The sequence below is a fragment of the Gouania willdenowi genome, chromosome 18 (genome assembly GCF_900634775.1).
Source record: "Gouania willdenowi chromosome 18, fGouWil2.1, whole genome shotgun sequence".
Lineage (NCBI taxonomy): Eukaryota > Metazoa > Chordata > Actinopteri > Blenniiformes > Gobiesocidae > Gouania > Gouania willdenowi.
In genome coordinates, this window is record NC_041061.1 from 14633323 (window position 1) to 14649561 (window position 16239).

The 16239-nt window shown below is 35.8% G+C and overlaps 1 protein-coding gene across 3 annotated transcripts in view; it reads right to left on the reverse strand.

Moving 5' to 3' along the window:
* dhx15 (DEAH (Asp-Glu-Ala-His) box helicase 15) overlaps positions 1-4420 on the reverse strand; it is a 53839-nt gene extending 49419 nt beyond the window's left edge. Inside the window, exons 1-4 of one of the 3 annotated variants that reach the window (XM_028474111.1) lie at positions 4292-4420; positions 2946-3255; positions 481-674; positions 200-359 (exon numbers count right to left, since the gene is read on the reverse strand). In XM_028474111.1, coding sequence (XP_028329912.1) covers positions 200-359; positions 481-674; positions 2946-3255; positions 4292-4299 — 672 coding nt within the window. In that variant the 5' untranslated portion in view covers positions 4300-4420. Of the gene's footprint in view, positions 1-199; positions 385-480; positions 675-2945; positions 3256-4291 lie in introns of those variants that run through there. The other 2 variants (XM_028474112.1, XM_028474113.1) reach the window with 2 other exon arrangements.
* Between the last annotated feature and the right edge of the window lie 11819 nt (positions 4421-16239).

The window sequence follows — 16239 nt, forward strand, 5'->3', positions numbered from 1 at the left end:
TGTCGATTTGTGTGTTTTTGGGGGTCACTTTTTGTATTTTTGTGTATTTTTTGAATTTTTTGGGTGTTTTGTGTACTTTGTGTATTATGCTTGGGCTTATAATTCTTCCAACTTCTTGAATTACATTTTTTGGGAACTTGGGCCACCAGTGGCCAATGTCTGCTTTAGAACCCTAAAAAAGGTAGTAATCTGAGCTTACCTTGAGATCAGGCCTTTGGTGAAGCACTTCTTTCAGAACCCCCATCAGGATGTCTGTGGATAACGTGCGTTCATGGGCCTCGTCCAGGAGGATGACTCCATAACGCTCGAACATGGGGTCGCTCACGGCCTCCCGCAGTAACATCCCGTCGGTCATGTACCTGGGCGAGCAGTGAGAGCAAACGACTGTTGTAATGAGAAGAGGATTAGCATGTGCCCAAACAATCAAGCTTTCCTTTGAAACCACTACTAAATAACTGAACATGAAGGCGTCTCACTAACTTGAGAACGGTCTTGGCAGAGCTGCAGTCGTCAAACCTGACGGAGTAGCCCACCTCCTGGCCCAACTTGACATCCATCTCGTCTGCAACCCTTTGAGCGACGTTAACGGCCGCCACTCTCCTGGGTTGGGTGCACGCAACAGCCCGCCGCGGCCCCGGCAGTGAGCGCACCGCCTCAACACACCACTGAGGGATCTGAACGGTGACAGAACAGCTCGGATCGTAACTTCTTCTGATTACACAGCTTTTTGACCAGGAGTGTCAAACTCATTTTAGTTCAGGGGCCAAATACAGACCATTTTGATCTCAAGTGGGCCACGGATTTTAGGGAGGAAAAAGAGCAATTTCATTATTAATATGCCCAAGTTTTCACTTCCAGGTATAAATTACAAAAAAGTATATGAAACCAACAATATCCAAGCATTAAGTGACCTTAAACTTTTGTAAATATTCAATTTGGTCGAATAATTTGAGGACATTTGCAGGTTTTTTCTCATCAATTTGAGATTGAAAAATGACTGCCATCGTGTGATATAAGCATGGGAAATTTGTGAATTTGTATCCACATGTATTTGGAGGGGCTGAGATATCTACAACTGAAATATTTCATAATTTGCACAATGATACACATTGTTTTCTTCTTCCATTTTTACTTTGTCCTGTGCTGCGGGCCGAAATTGATGCTGTAAAGAGCCAGATTTGGCCCCTGGGCCTTGAGTTTGACACATGCGTTCTTGACGAACATGCGCTGGCTCTAGAGCAAACAGCTCATCTGTCACTGCCGTGGAAATTAATGTGTTAAATGTTTGCCAACTAAGCCATTGCAGAGAGAACACTTCACGACTGCTCACTCTGACTGGATTGATATATTGCTTGGTACTTAATACTAATACATATGCCTCTTTATATGTATTGTGTGTCTGCTATTTGTAATTTCTCTTTTTTTTCCTGCTGTATTTATTATTCATCAAATGTGGTGAGATTGTTTAAGATTTTTCCTTTTACTGTCATTTTCATAAATCGTACTCTAGGAACGACTACTTCTTGATATCCTCTGAATTACTGTATTGTCTTGCATTAGTAAATATACTTATCATAATATTTCTAAATCTATTCAATTCAACTTTATTTGTATAGCGCAATATACAACAAAGTCATCTCAATGTGCTTATCAAAATACTAAAATTCATAACAAGAAAGAGAAAACCAAACAAGATCCACATGAACAATCTGATCATATTGAGATACTGATTATACATCCACATGCATTGGAAGAGTTTCTTGCAACAAACAGCAATGGTGAAGTGTCTGGTCACATCACATTTGAATCAAGAAGCAGGAAGTGAACAGCCGTCATAGGGATATCAAAAAGACGCTTTCGGAACTGAAGTAAAGATGCTGAACCTTTCAATACCTGTCGAACACAAAAAAGCTAAAAAATTCATTAAAAATACGACGAAATCCTCAGTAAACGCACAAGCAATCTATAGCCAAACCTAAACAGAAGCAAACCAGACTGCAAGTTGGCACGACTGCAGCCAAATATAATAATATTGAAGATTTTTCATTTTTATGTGCAAAATGTACCATATCTAGAGCTGCGCGATTATGACCAAAATTATAACCATGATTATGTTGATCAATATTGTCATCACGATGATTTATCATATTTGGTAATAAAAAATTTTTTAAAAAAATGAATACACTGAATGAATACACTATTAGAGTGCAGAGCCCTTATTATAAATGTAAGTATTGCAGACGATCAGGTTTATTTAATCATGGAAAACAAAATCGTGATCACGATTACAATTAATTTAATTGTGCAGCTCTACCGTATCTTGAGCATTTTAAAATCTTTTTTTGTTTCTTTCTTTTTTGTATCTACATGTAATAATGTCAGGTGTTGTTTGAGAATTGTCGATGTGTCTTTTATTGTGAAAAAATAGAAGAAAATATTCCGAAAAAAGTGGCTGAACGATTAATTGCATTTGCGATATTATCGCGATATATTTTATATTTATAGATTTTTTTTTTCTTTCTTGTCCTCTCTTGTTAAGTTCAGACAGTGTTTAAGAAGTGCAGTCCACATGTTTACATGTTTCATGAAATGTAAAGTTAATTAGATATGTTGAAGAGGTAAAGCCACAGATTTATTTGCTTTATTTGTTGTAATCTGGGCTTTAAAATTTATATTTAATTAAAGTTTAAATAAATCTGAAATTGTTTATTATGAAACAGATTGATTTATTGCTTGTGTTCATTAAAAAATACATGACGAGTATTTTGAAAAAATAATTGCATATTAAATCGCAATATTGAGGACAAAAAAAAAAACGCAATTCGATGATTGTTTTATAAAATCGTTCAGCCCTACGTGATAGTGAACAGCTGTGATTAACAAGGTAAAGCACTACGTTAGCTGAAGATAACTCAATTATGTAAAGGGCGGAATGTTCCTCTCACCTGGGTGGTCTTCCCAGATCCAGTCTCCCCCACCAGCACAAAACACTGACTACCCTTAAGGATGTCGGCGAATCTCTCCCTGTACTCCCACACAGGCAGCTGCAGCCGCTTCTTAAGGATGTCGTGGTAGCGTGGTGTGTAGGGCTGGTTCGTGTAGGGGTTGATCTGTAGTAGAGTGGAAGCTGGATTCTGGAAACCCTGGCTGCCCACAGCTGGAGCAGGAACTCTGGACGACTTCTTTACATGTCTGTCGCTGCCAACGACCGTTTTGTTCAGCGATCGCTCAGTGGGGCGTCTGTCTCTGCCACGACTGAAAGAGGAACGTCTTTGAGTCTAGTGGCAATCTCTGCCAACAAGAACCCATGCTTTTTACTAAATACTATACATTATTAGAGTGACCAATACTGGTCAAACATGTTATTCAAGTTAGACCTGGGCAATATATCGAGATTCAAAATATATCGAGTTTTATGCAAGAGAATGACTCATTTTCCTGCATAAAATATGTGGCCCACTAGAGATCAAGCTGCTCCGTATCTGGCCCCTGAACTAAAATTAGATTTACACCCCCGACTGAGTTAGATGGATTTCTGAGTGTGTCCCAACACACTACTCACTCACACATGCTGTCCCTTATAGGAGAAAAAGTCAAAAGTGGCACAAATTGACACAGTTATTAAGTGTCTGTGTGGCATTTTGCATCAGCAAATTTAACCCAGAATTGTTTTTCTGGTCAGACTTTATCGAGTTAAAAACCGAGATTTATATCGTATATCGCCATTTTAAGGAAAAATATCGAGAGACGAGTTTTGTATACCGTTTGATTTGATAGGGGGTTTTGAATCAAACGGTTCTGTCACTCACTGATGACAAACTTCCGGTTGTTTGCGTTATTCACTTTCAGATTTTCAAAATAGTGGTTAGTTTTGTATTTATAGCTGATGGTGAAGAATGACACATAATCATAGTTACCACTAGAAAAAAATATAAGAAACAATCTTAAGTCGGGCACAAGTTAACAACAAACCCAATTAAAACCAATACATTGATCATTAAATCCCGTTAGTTTTATGGAAGCAACCTTCAGAGTAAGGTGCAAAATAATCAGTTTTTCACACCATGTAAACATTTGTTTTATGTTTGTTTGCAAAAGCAGAAAACTAACAGCGGTATTTAAAATCATTGTTAAATTAAACACGTCCTCAATCTTGATGGTTTAGTTAATTCGGCATCCTGAATCTAAACGAAGCGGACATTTTTGTGGCAAATGGCCAACAATGCAGACACCATGCAAACACTGGCACCTCTCGACAAAACATTAAAAACTGACCAAATAAAGCTCTTACCTGGTCATGTTTAACCTTTGTTAAAACACAAATCTTCAGTAGAACCAGGTGGTAGAGGAGTCGATGGACAACCAACCATGAACGTATGGACGCTCTCACTTCCGCAGTGGCTGGTGTTGTTGTTGTGTGTTGCCAGATACATCTGATAATCCCGCGCCCCAAAACTTCAAATATTTACAATCACAGGACACAAAATCGTTTCTTCTTATTACCACTATACTTATATATAATTATTATTTCTTCACTATAATTTGGGTAAGTATGCAAAACCAAGTTTTTAGTCCCTCGAATAGCGGTAAACTCACCAATCTGGCAACAGTGCCCGGTGCCAAGTGAGAAATGTGAGGATCATGAGCCTGCGACACGCGCACGCCTTTCAAAATAAACTTCCAGCAAACCTTAAATGTTAAACTAATGTGTCCCAAATACTAAGATCTGTTTAAAAAATTAAAATAAAATAAAAATCTTACAGGAATGAAAATGTATTAAATATATATAATGACAATGTATTGTGCTCTTTTACCAAGATTTAAAAACATTGGTTTAAAATGAAATAAAGAAAGAGTACTAGAAGAGTACTAGAAAGTAAAATACTGTTAATTATATTAGGATTAAATGCAAGTGCACACATTACAGTAAAAACAAAATAAAATAAGATCAATCAATAATAATAATAATAATATAAAAATGTACAAATATATAATAGATATACACCAGAATAAAATTTGACATTATTCACAGAGACATCTGCAGCTCGAAAGAAGTAAAACTGGGCTTTCATAAGTTACACTGAAGCTTCTTCTTTTGATGCTCGTAACAGAATAACTATAAGAACAGTATAAATGCTTTACTGTATGAAGCCATGCTGAGTGGACGTGTACATTTCTCTGCTAATCTTATTGCGAGAGCTCAGAATTCCCCCTGGAGGCTCCATCAATGTGAAGTGATGAATCATCTGTCACTGAAGACAATCATTGCAGTTGATACAGGTAATTATGCAGCCTGGACATTGCTAACAAGCTGCATCATGATAAATGGTTCACTGTTTGTTGCTGAGAGACTGATGATGATGATGATGATGACGTGTGTTTATACAATAGCTTAATATTACCAACAAGAAAAGAAAAAAAAACTTCACAATTATTTTCCAGCTCAAGATTAAATCTGTTTTTCATATTATTATTTTTTTTTTTTAAATAACAGCTCAACTAGTAGTTATTGCAAGTGGGCTGTAAAGGTAATTTGCAATTAGTACATAAAAGCTTTATTCCTCTGTAAGATCTCAAAATGTAGATATTATTTATAGGCTTTAAACATTAATAAGGTCATTGACCGTCTGCATAGACATAAAAAGCCATATGTATTATTAATAATGATAAGTGTGAGGGCCTTAATAATGCTTTTTAAGCATTAAAGTGCTACGTTATGTACTTATTACTAGTTATAAGCATTAATAAGGCTTTCTTACTAGTAATAAAACTTAAAAACGCCTTAAAATCAATATGCATTTTTACATTTTAATAAAGCCTTATTACTCATAAATAAGCAATAAAAAGCTTTATTAATGTTAATCAGCACAAATAAGGCATTACTAATACTATAATCATTAATAAGACTATGAGGAAACCTCCTTAACTTATAGTTACTGCTTGTTAAAAAACAGCTTCAGTGGGTTAATACATGAATAACTACATTAATGAAGGTTTCTATTACCACTTAATAAGCCTTATCAATGTTATTATAAGACCTTTTAATGTAAATGAGCAATAAGGCCACATTACTAGAAATAAGCATTTTTAAGGCCTTATTACTAGTAATAATAAATAAGGCATGATTTAATAGTTATCTGTATTGTTATTAAGCCGAAATTTTTCCTTATACTTATTGAGGTTTTTGTAGTTATTTCTTTATTTAAAGTTGTATTTACTATTATGAAAAAACCAAGGATGTAATATAATATACACATCAGAAGTGGCTCCACTTCATATTATGAAGCTGTGATTGTGAGCCCAAGTCCAGTGCATTTGTGGTAAGCATAACGGTGGGCGGCCACCATGTCTCCCAGACGACCAGGTGTTTTCTACTCCTGGCTGATCTACAAGGACTTTTATAGAAAGTAAGCTGACTAAAAGTATCTCGTATCACATGATGTTGTGATCAAGCTTGCAGTTACCCTTTAATGCATTTCACTCAAGAGGCTTCTGTTTCTGCCTTGCCCCTTCCTCCGTTACTCACTCTGGCCAGATGGCCGACTCTCAAAGCAGTCATATTTGGTTCTAAAGTTCCTGTGGTTCACAGTTATCAAGGTCGCTTTGCTTTTGGGAACACTCAAACCTTAGAAAAATGATATTTTTTTTTTATTATTATTATTATAGTTTGTGAGTGCGTTGTCTCAAAAGACCAAAACAACTTTCTCAGATTCCATGTTTGTTTCGTCTTCTGGTGGACAGAATGAACTGTAAGTCCCAGATATGCACAGGTCGCTTGTAAAACACTAACGCCATCAATTCACAGAGGTGTAAAGAGTGCTGATATATCAGACTCAATAGGGGTACTGTTTATTGATTGAAATTGGACTCAAGTAAGTCATACATCGAATACTTACGAATAAGTACAGGTAAAAAGTAGCTCAATTAATAAGTAGTCAAAGTACAAATTACGAGTTACTATCACCCTCCATGTAGATTGTTGGTAATAAATCTTTCCACGGTTCCCTTGCATCGCATGTATAAACTTTAAAAAAAAAAAAAACAGAATCTTGCACAATTAGAACTTAATTTAGTTTACAAAAAGGCATCTATATAAAATATAAGGTTTGTCCAAATGTACAATTCTTAAACTAATAAAAAAAAAAAAAAAAAAAAAAAAAAAAAAAAACACCAATGAATTTAGTTCAAAATAAAACAATTTTCAAGCTCTAAGCATAGCTGAATTTATTCACTCTAAAAGTGAGAAAATAACCAGCATTCAATGCTGTTCAATGCATTACGTTTAATCTGATTGGTCGGCTATGACGTGATGCATTTCATTGTTGTCTGGTTATTTCATTTTTTTGTAGTTTCGCAATGTCCGTTGATTGTTTTAAAACAAAAAATAAATAATTTACTCAGGAACGGTTGGGTGTAGAAATGTAACAGGTTACTTTAGTTCTTCTTTTAAAACATACTTAAGTACAAATAAAATGACTGATTTAGAAATATACTCAAAAAAATGTACAAGTACCCATAAAATCAACTGAATTACAGTAAATTGAGTACTTGTAATCCATTACTTTCACCTCTGTCAATTTAGTTTATAGATCTATCTAATGGTATATGAACTATAGCTGGAGGCAATAATCAAAGTTATATCAATTCAAAAACAAGTCAATATTGTCAAACAAAGTGGAATTTCCTGATAAATGAATCCTGGAGCAGTGAACACTCTCGATGCACAAAGATTATAAAATATGAATCAGCAAAATTAGGGACATCTGAGCTCACAGAGCAAGTTCAACTAAGTCCTGATTAGCCAACCCAGGAGGGACAGCAGCTTCTACAGCTAGCGTCCCAACACTGATATCACATCACTCGCTTCTGTCAACTCTTATCACACTGGTCCACTATCTCCTATCTTAATAGAGATCCGACTGTACGGGCGTGGGTACGTGCTGACCCACAGCGCGGCCTTTCTGCTTATCGGCTGTCCGCAAGCTCAGCGCATCTCCAACGTCCTGCAAGTTCGACTGCCTGGCTTACCAGCGGGTCCTTGGGAGCCAGTTGTTGCCACCGTCATGTTCAGTTTTACCACCAAGTCTCGGCAAATAACTGCCAATCCCGTTTTGTGGCACTCAGCTGTGAAGCATATCGCAGCTCATGGCACAGAGATACAGTTCATCACATGGTCCATTATTGAGAGAAATAGTCAGAAAGTCTTGTGTTGATTTAGGGACTTCAAGTGTTGATTATGTTTAAAAAGTCATGTACGATGGAAAGAATATGCAAACTCTGTAACACAAAAAGAAAAAACATTTATTATTTACCCCAACCCTGTGTATAAGTAATCTATATAATTAGAATCGCATAATTAATAATTAATTACAATTATGGCTTAAATACAATTTTAAAAATCTGTTGCTGTCATAATTGTAATTAAGTTTGGATAATTGACTTTGTAATTGGCATGAAAATGCTATAAAAAAATATAAATTATAATTTAATGCGAAACTGGGTAACCATGTTACAGTTCTATGAACATACAGTATGTAATTAACAATTATTAAAATATGTTTCATATCAAGCTTTCCCACATTTTACCATTTAAAAAAGATTGAGGGGTATATTGACACAAAAAAAGGCTCAGATGCCCACACCAGAAATATTAAAACCTATATCTTCATTGATTATGAAGCCTAACAAGGAAACAAATAGATAGAAAAGAAATTAGATGATAGATATTTGTTTTTAGTGTATTTTACAGCTGATTTAGGACCTGGTATTATTAGAGATGCTAACAGAAAGCTAACACAAAAGGAGGGAGAACTTTTATTAGGTTATTTATTTTAGGCTCAGTAAGTGTGATTAATTGTAATCTAACTTTATTAATTGAGAATGTTATTGTAATTGGCTTTCTGAGGATACAAAAATATTGTAATTTACTTGTAATTGGAAAAAATGCTGCTCACTGTAATCATAACTGAATCGTAATCAGCGATGGAGTGGCCATCTGGCACATTGGGCCCGTAGAGGTAGACATGACATAACAAATGGCCAAAAATGGTTCAAAAGTGGCAAAAACATGGCATGAAAAGATTGAAAATGACTAAAATGGGCCAAAAGTAGTCTAGAGTGGCAAAAAATGGGCAAATGAAGAAAAAACAGGTGGTATGTAATGGCAATGGTATGGGGTACCTTTAATTGGTAAAATGTGGTAAACAGTCGTGAAAAAGGGCAAAAATGTGGAACATAGAGGCTAAATGTAGAGAAAAAAGGAAACAAGTTGTATTTATTGAACAAAAGTTAGCTTATTTGGATGAAAAGTGGCCAAACACTTTGAAGAAAGGACAAAAATTGGATAAAAGTGTCAAAAAGAACCTGCAAAAATGGACAAAAAATAGGAAAAAGGGGATATTTATTGAAAAAAGGTGCCAGAACTTTTGAAAAGGGGCTAAAATGGGACAAAGGAAATAGGGGAAAAAAAGGGGGTTAAAAAGTTTCCCCCTTTTAATATTTTCCTGGTGGAATAATAATTAAAAATAAAACATAAAGAGCCACATGTTGAGTATCACTAAATAACGTCTTCTAAATGGTGTCCACTGATAATGTAGTGGGCTGGTCGGCGCAGAAAATACCAGGGCTGAATTTTTGTCCCAGTCCACCCGATTGTAATTGAACATGGGTAATTGAAAACGTAATTGTCACCGAAAAATGTAATTGACCCCAACTCTGCTTATACATGTAGTGTATATACAGTATATCTTTCCAGAATTGAGTAAACGTGCCAATGGGGCAGTTGGTTGTGTGCATTCTTGAGTGCATTAGCATTAGTCTCACATGAGACTATTTAAAAGACGATGACTGACATGTTTTTTTTTCCCTTTTCCGTCTCCTCAGATAATAACAGCCTTGTCAGCAACAGTGCAGTCACTTGCTTTCCTTGAAGCGCGGCACCCTAGGGTGCCAGCCTGCACGGCTCTGCCGACTCGCTCTTCTCAGATCAACTACACGATATAAAACTCAGGTAAGCGTAAAAAAAAAAAAAAAAAGAGAGAACGCAAGGTGAGTGAACGGCACATGGATCATAAGAGCACTGAGCAGCACAGGTGGGGTGAGCTCGTGGTCGGTGGGAGTAATAGTAATTAACCCTTCTGAGTGGTTGGCCTGGAAACCGCCTGCACCAAATGGCCTCTTTTACTGAGTCTCTTTAAGCAGATATCGTAGTATGGCGAAGTCTCCAACCTGCAGCATCCCCTGGCTTTTTTCTCTCTCTATACTTATTCCATTATGTCTCCCACTTTTCATGCTCCAGTATGGGATAAATGGAGGGCTCCTGGGAAACGGAACAAAAGTGTGCTTGTACAGAGATAAGACTTGTGGCAAATTTCAGCACGATACGGCTTTCCTCGACATCTGAGACATGAAAGGGATGCAGGTATAAGTACAAAGCAACAAACATCACAGGACAGCTGTACACAGGTGGAAACCATTCATCCCTTGAAGTCTCTATCAAACGTAAATACACAAATGAACATGAGCGCACACACACACACACACACACACACGAGGTTCCTGAGGGCCTGCTGCCACTTTGCTGTGCGCATTTTTCACCTGCCCTCTAGTGGGCGATGTTGTTGTCACAGATAAGCTTTTAACGCTGGCGCTATCGCTCTTTTTTTTATCTGCAGTCGTGATGATTGGGTGCAGCTACTCTCAGGAGATTTCTCTCCTTCTATTTAAAGGATGGTTCAGTGTAAACACCATCATCTTTCAGCAGCTACAAGACAAACAGGAGAAATGTGATCATAGTGTGTAACAGATACTGGAAAGGGTAACGTAAACCCTGCATACGTACAGAAATACCACACCAGTTGTCTTTCTAAAGTAAACATGAAATCAACCATATAGACACTGAATAGAGCAGACATAGGCAACTTTTATCACAGTGGGGGGCCTCAAAAATCTGATCCAAGGGCCACATTATCAACAGCAATGCCAGCATTTAGAATAATGATCAGTCTGAGAATGAATGGGTTTTGTTGTTTTGTGTATTTTTGGAGTAATTTGTGTATATTATTTCCCATTTTGTGTGTTTGTTGTTATTTTGTGCATTTCTGCAGTAATTTTAATTTTAATAATTTGTGTACATTTGTTGTAGTTTTGGGTAATATTTCTCATTTTGTGTGTTATTGAAGTGAATTTTATTTTTGTTGCTGTTTGCATTTAAAAAAAAAATAATTTTGTGTATTTCTGTCCTCAGTTTGCGTGTTTTTGTTGTAGTTTTGTATTTTATTTTTGTTGTTTTTGTAGCCATCTTGTGAGTTTTTGGATTAAATTGCTTTTTAGTTATCTTTTGCATATTTTTGTCGTTATTTTGTGTTTTTGTTTTTTTTTTGCATCAATACAGGAAATGCTTTGTTTTGTATATTTCTTATTTTAGTGAGTGTTAGTTGTTGTAGTTTTTTTCTTTCAATTTTTGGAGTCTTTTTGTATATTTTAGTTGACATTTTGCATAACTTATTTTTATGTATTTCTGTTCTCATTTTGTCTATTTTTTTGGTTTTGTTTTGTATATTTCTCAGTTTTTCGTGAATTTTTTTTGGAGATTAGTCTGATTTCTTTATTTGGTTTTTTTGTGTATATCTCTATAATTTTGTATGTTTTTGTAGACAACTTTGTACCTTGTCTTTTGGGGGCCGCGCAAAATTATTTTAGGGGCTCCATGTGACCCCCTGGCCGCCAGTTGCCCACATCTGGTATAGAGTTTATAAACTTCCTTCTTTGACCCCTGAAGCAAAATAAAACTAAAACTCAGACACACAACAGTTAATTTTTTTGTGAATGTATTACTTTTTGTTTAAACCAAATTTTCTAAAAAAAAAAAAAAAAAAAAAAAAAAACAAATATTTGAGTTCACAGTAAATGATAAATAAATTGTACGTACCAGTCAACAGAAATGGTCTGTTTGAGTCAATCTTTTCATCGCGTTCCAAGCGCGTTTGTTAATTCCAACCACAGCGATACCTGTTAGAGGCAAACTACAGTATGACAGAATGTGGCTCTTTAACCATCATCCCACAGAACTATAGGATGATGCAGATATTGATCCACCAACCTCTGAGCTTGTGACCTGCTCTTAATCATCGCCTTCAGACACCCCGCTGCACGGAGGATAATAGTGTCCATCTGCATCGTCTCTCCAGCAAACAAATTGATTTGCACTCATTCACGTAGCTCTCTACAGAGTTGGGTTAACCAGGGCGAGATCTACTTTAACAAATAATCCATAACACAATACCTTTTCTAGTGTTTCAGTGAACATTTACAGTGAACAGTGGTTAATATAAAAATAATGTGGTTTTAGAATGGGTCGGTCCAAATGATTTTTGATGAGGGGCCAAATAGGGACAAATTTGATCTCAAGTAAACAGCAGATTTTAGGCGGGAAAACAAACAATTTCAACAATATTGTGTAAATGGCATTCAATTTATGTAAAGCACTGACAACAGCCAAGCAATATGCGACCGATATCAGTCCCTGCAGGATCTTCACTTTAAATTTCCTTGATTTTGTAACCAATTGTTATTTAATTTGAGGAACTATTGTGGAAGAATTGAGTATAATTGTTATTTCAACAATTTTCAGATTAAACATTTCCTGTCATTTTAACTTTCTCCTGCGGGCTGAAATAGATTATCTAAAGCAGTAATTTTCAACCTTTTCAGCTCAGGACCCCCAAAATAAAGGTGCCAGAGACCGGGGACCCCCACTGTACCTGAAGGTGGTTGAAAAGTCATGTGGAGACAGGGTCATCTATAAGGGGGAATAAAGGGGAGAGATTTTTGGGGCTCTTCCATAATATCATCAAAATGATGGTCCATTGTTCTATGAATCTGTGATAACCACATTTATTTATTTATCTGAATAATATCCACTGTTATCCAGGAAGTTTATCATTATTTGCACCATAGTATATAGTCATCTTAAAGATGTAAATCCTTGTTTTAATCAGAAATAAAATGGGTTAAGAGTGACAACAACAACAACAAAAAATGGTGGAAAAGGTGGTGAAATGAGGTATTAAAAACCACAGAAATGAGTTAAAAGTTACAAATTAGTGACCAAAACCAGACAGAAAAAGTGGTAAAAAAGGGTTCAAAGGAACAATTAGTTTAAACTGGCAAAAATTTGGGGCATGACAAAGCGTGAATGTGGCTAAAAAAGGGAAAAAATAATCGTGAAATATGGTGAAATGAGGTTAAAAGTGACAATAATGGCTCAACATATTCGGTGGGAAAAGTGGTGCTAAAAATGTATTGAAAGTGGAAATAAATGTAAATTTAAATTTGTGGCAGAAATTGGAGTAATGTTGCAAAAATGCATTAAAAGGAGCAAAAAATATGGCAAGAAAAAGTGATGAAAATAGGTTAAAATGTGGCAGGTTTGGTGTAGTTGTAGAAAAAGGGTAACAATAAGCAAAAATTGCCTCAAATTGTTAAAAAAAAAAAAAAATTATTCGTTTCTTGAAGGCATCTAGTGACCTCCTCCCGGTGTCTTGCGACCCTAAATGGAGTCCTGACCGCAAGGTTCAGAACCCCTGCTCTATAAGTCCCGATTGGGCCCCTGGGCCTTAAGTTTAACACACGTTTTGGAAGCTTTTGGTCGCACACAGTGCAGATTAAGTCTGTGATTTGGGTCTACAGCGTGTTTTGAAATAGCTATATATTCAACAATATGCAGTAGTTTTGTATTCGGGAACTAAAAATGCACTGATTATGAAAACATGGGTTTCTCAGTAGTGCAGTCGGCAGCCTTTATGCACGAGGGGAAAAACTAGTTTGTGATTTAATGTAATTCCTAACAATAAACTGAAATCCTTTTTTGCCAATTCCCAAGATCTCTTCCCATCTGGTTTATGAAGTTATAGACTTCACATAACAAAAGCTTGTGTGTTTGCAGTGTGCCAATTGGTACACTGGATTTCTGTCTTGTTTTGTTTCAGAAATTAAAAATAGCAAGGGGCCTTCTGCAGAATTAACAGTTCATGGATTCTGGCTATGACGCTGCGTTTGCCTGGAGAGGCCAGCTGTCACCTGCATGGGGGGGAGGCAGAGAGGAAAGAGGAGGAAAACACACTGGGCTCTGGCACCAAGACAAAAAAAAAAAACAGTCTGTCTGCATCATTTGAACACAGCTGGAACATATCTGCTGCTAACTATACCTTTCTTTGTTCAGATATAACATACTTTACAATACTTGAGCATAACTTTCTGCAGTAAGAGAGTGCTTACAAGCAGGGTTGGAGTCACTTGTAATTGTAATTGATAATTAATCACAATTATGGCATAATTAGTGAGGAGGATACAGGAGGCACTATTGTTATCCGTTCTTGTCTTCCGTCACAGAATTTTGGTATTCATTTCAAGATTTGTTTTAAAATTTTAGCGGCTTTAAATTTGAACTTCAGCTGTTCAGTCATTCATCAACAGATTTCAACTATTCAAAATATTTAGCTGCCTGATGGCTAATGCTAGGCTAATGGTGTCTATTGCTATTGTTAGGTTAATGCTAGGCTAATGTTAATGCTAACTAATGTTAATTCTAGGCTAATGTTAAGGCTAGGCTAAAGCTATTTTTAGGTTAATGCTAGGCTAATGATAGCTAATGCTATTTTTAGGTTAATGCTAGGCTAATGACAACTAATGCTATTTTTAGGTTAATGCTAGGTTAATGTTAATGCTAACTAATATTAATGCTAGGCTAATGTTAAGGCTAGGCTAATGCTATTTTTAGGTTAATGCTAGGCTAATGATAGCTAATGCTATTTTTAGGTTAATGCTAGGCTAATGTTAATGCTAACTAATGCTCGCTGATACTAATGTTAATGTTCGGCTAATAACAGCTTGAGCTATTGTTAGGTTAATGCTAGCTAATGCTAATGTTAATGCTAGGATAATGATGGTAAATGCTATTGTTAGGTTAATGCTAGGCTAATGATAGCTAATGCTATTTTTAAGTTAATGCTAGGCTAATGTTAATGCTAACTAATGCTCGCTGATACTAATGTTAATGTTCAGCTAATAACAGCTTGAGCTATTGTTAGGTTAATGCTAGCTAATGCTAGGCTAATGATGGTGAATGCTATTGTTAGGTTAATGCGAGGCTAATGATAGCTAATGCTATTGTTAGGTTAATGCTAGGCTTATGTTAATGCTAGGCTAATGTTAAGGCTAGGCTATTGCTATTTTTAGGTTAATGCTAGGCTAATGGTAATGCTAAATAACGCTAATGCTAAATAATGCTAATGTTAATGCTAGGCTAATGATGGAAAATGCTATTGTTAGGTCAATGCTAGGCTAATGATAGCTAATGCTATTGTTAGGTTAATGTTTGGGTAATGCTAATGCTAGCTAATGCTACTGTGACAGCTAAGCTAATATAAATGCTAGGTTAATGCTAATGCAGTGTTCAATGACGCAGGCCAGCACCTGGATCCTCACTTGCATTTTCTTCAGGAAATGCAAATATTCCAGTTAGAATTGTAATTGTAATTTGAAAAATCGGTTGCTACCGATATTGTAATGAAATAGTAATTGAGTTTAGATAATGGACATTGTAATTGTAACTGCCATGAAAATACTATAAAAATTGACAATTGTAATGTAACGCAAAACTGGGGAACCATGTTACAGTTCTATGTACAGTTCTACACAAATGTATTTAACAATTATTAAAATATGTTCCATATCAAGCTTTCCCACATTTTACTACTTTATAAAAAATTGAGGGGTATATTGACACAAAATACGCTCAGACGCCCACACCTAAATATTAAAACCTATATTTTCCTTGATTAAGAAGCCAAACAAGGTAACCAAAAGATAGGAAACAAATTAGATGATAGATATTTGTTTTTAGTGTACTTTACAGCTGATTTAGGATCTGTTCTCGTAAGAGATAGTTAACTTTTATTTGGTTATTGATTTCAGGCCCAGTAATTGTGATTGTAAATAACTTTAGTAATTGAGAGTGTAATTATAATTGACTGAGGATAAAAAATTATTTTCTTTTTTTTATTTGAAATTCGAAAAAATACTGGTCACTGTAATCATAATTGAATTGTATTTGAACATGGGTAACTGAAAATGTAATTGTAACAGAAAAATGTAACTGACCCCCACCCTGCTTATAAGTATACAGTATCCTCGACAACATATTGACTCTTTATGAAGACAAAAGAAGTTAAGCTCCAC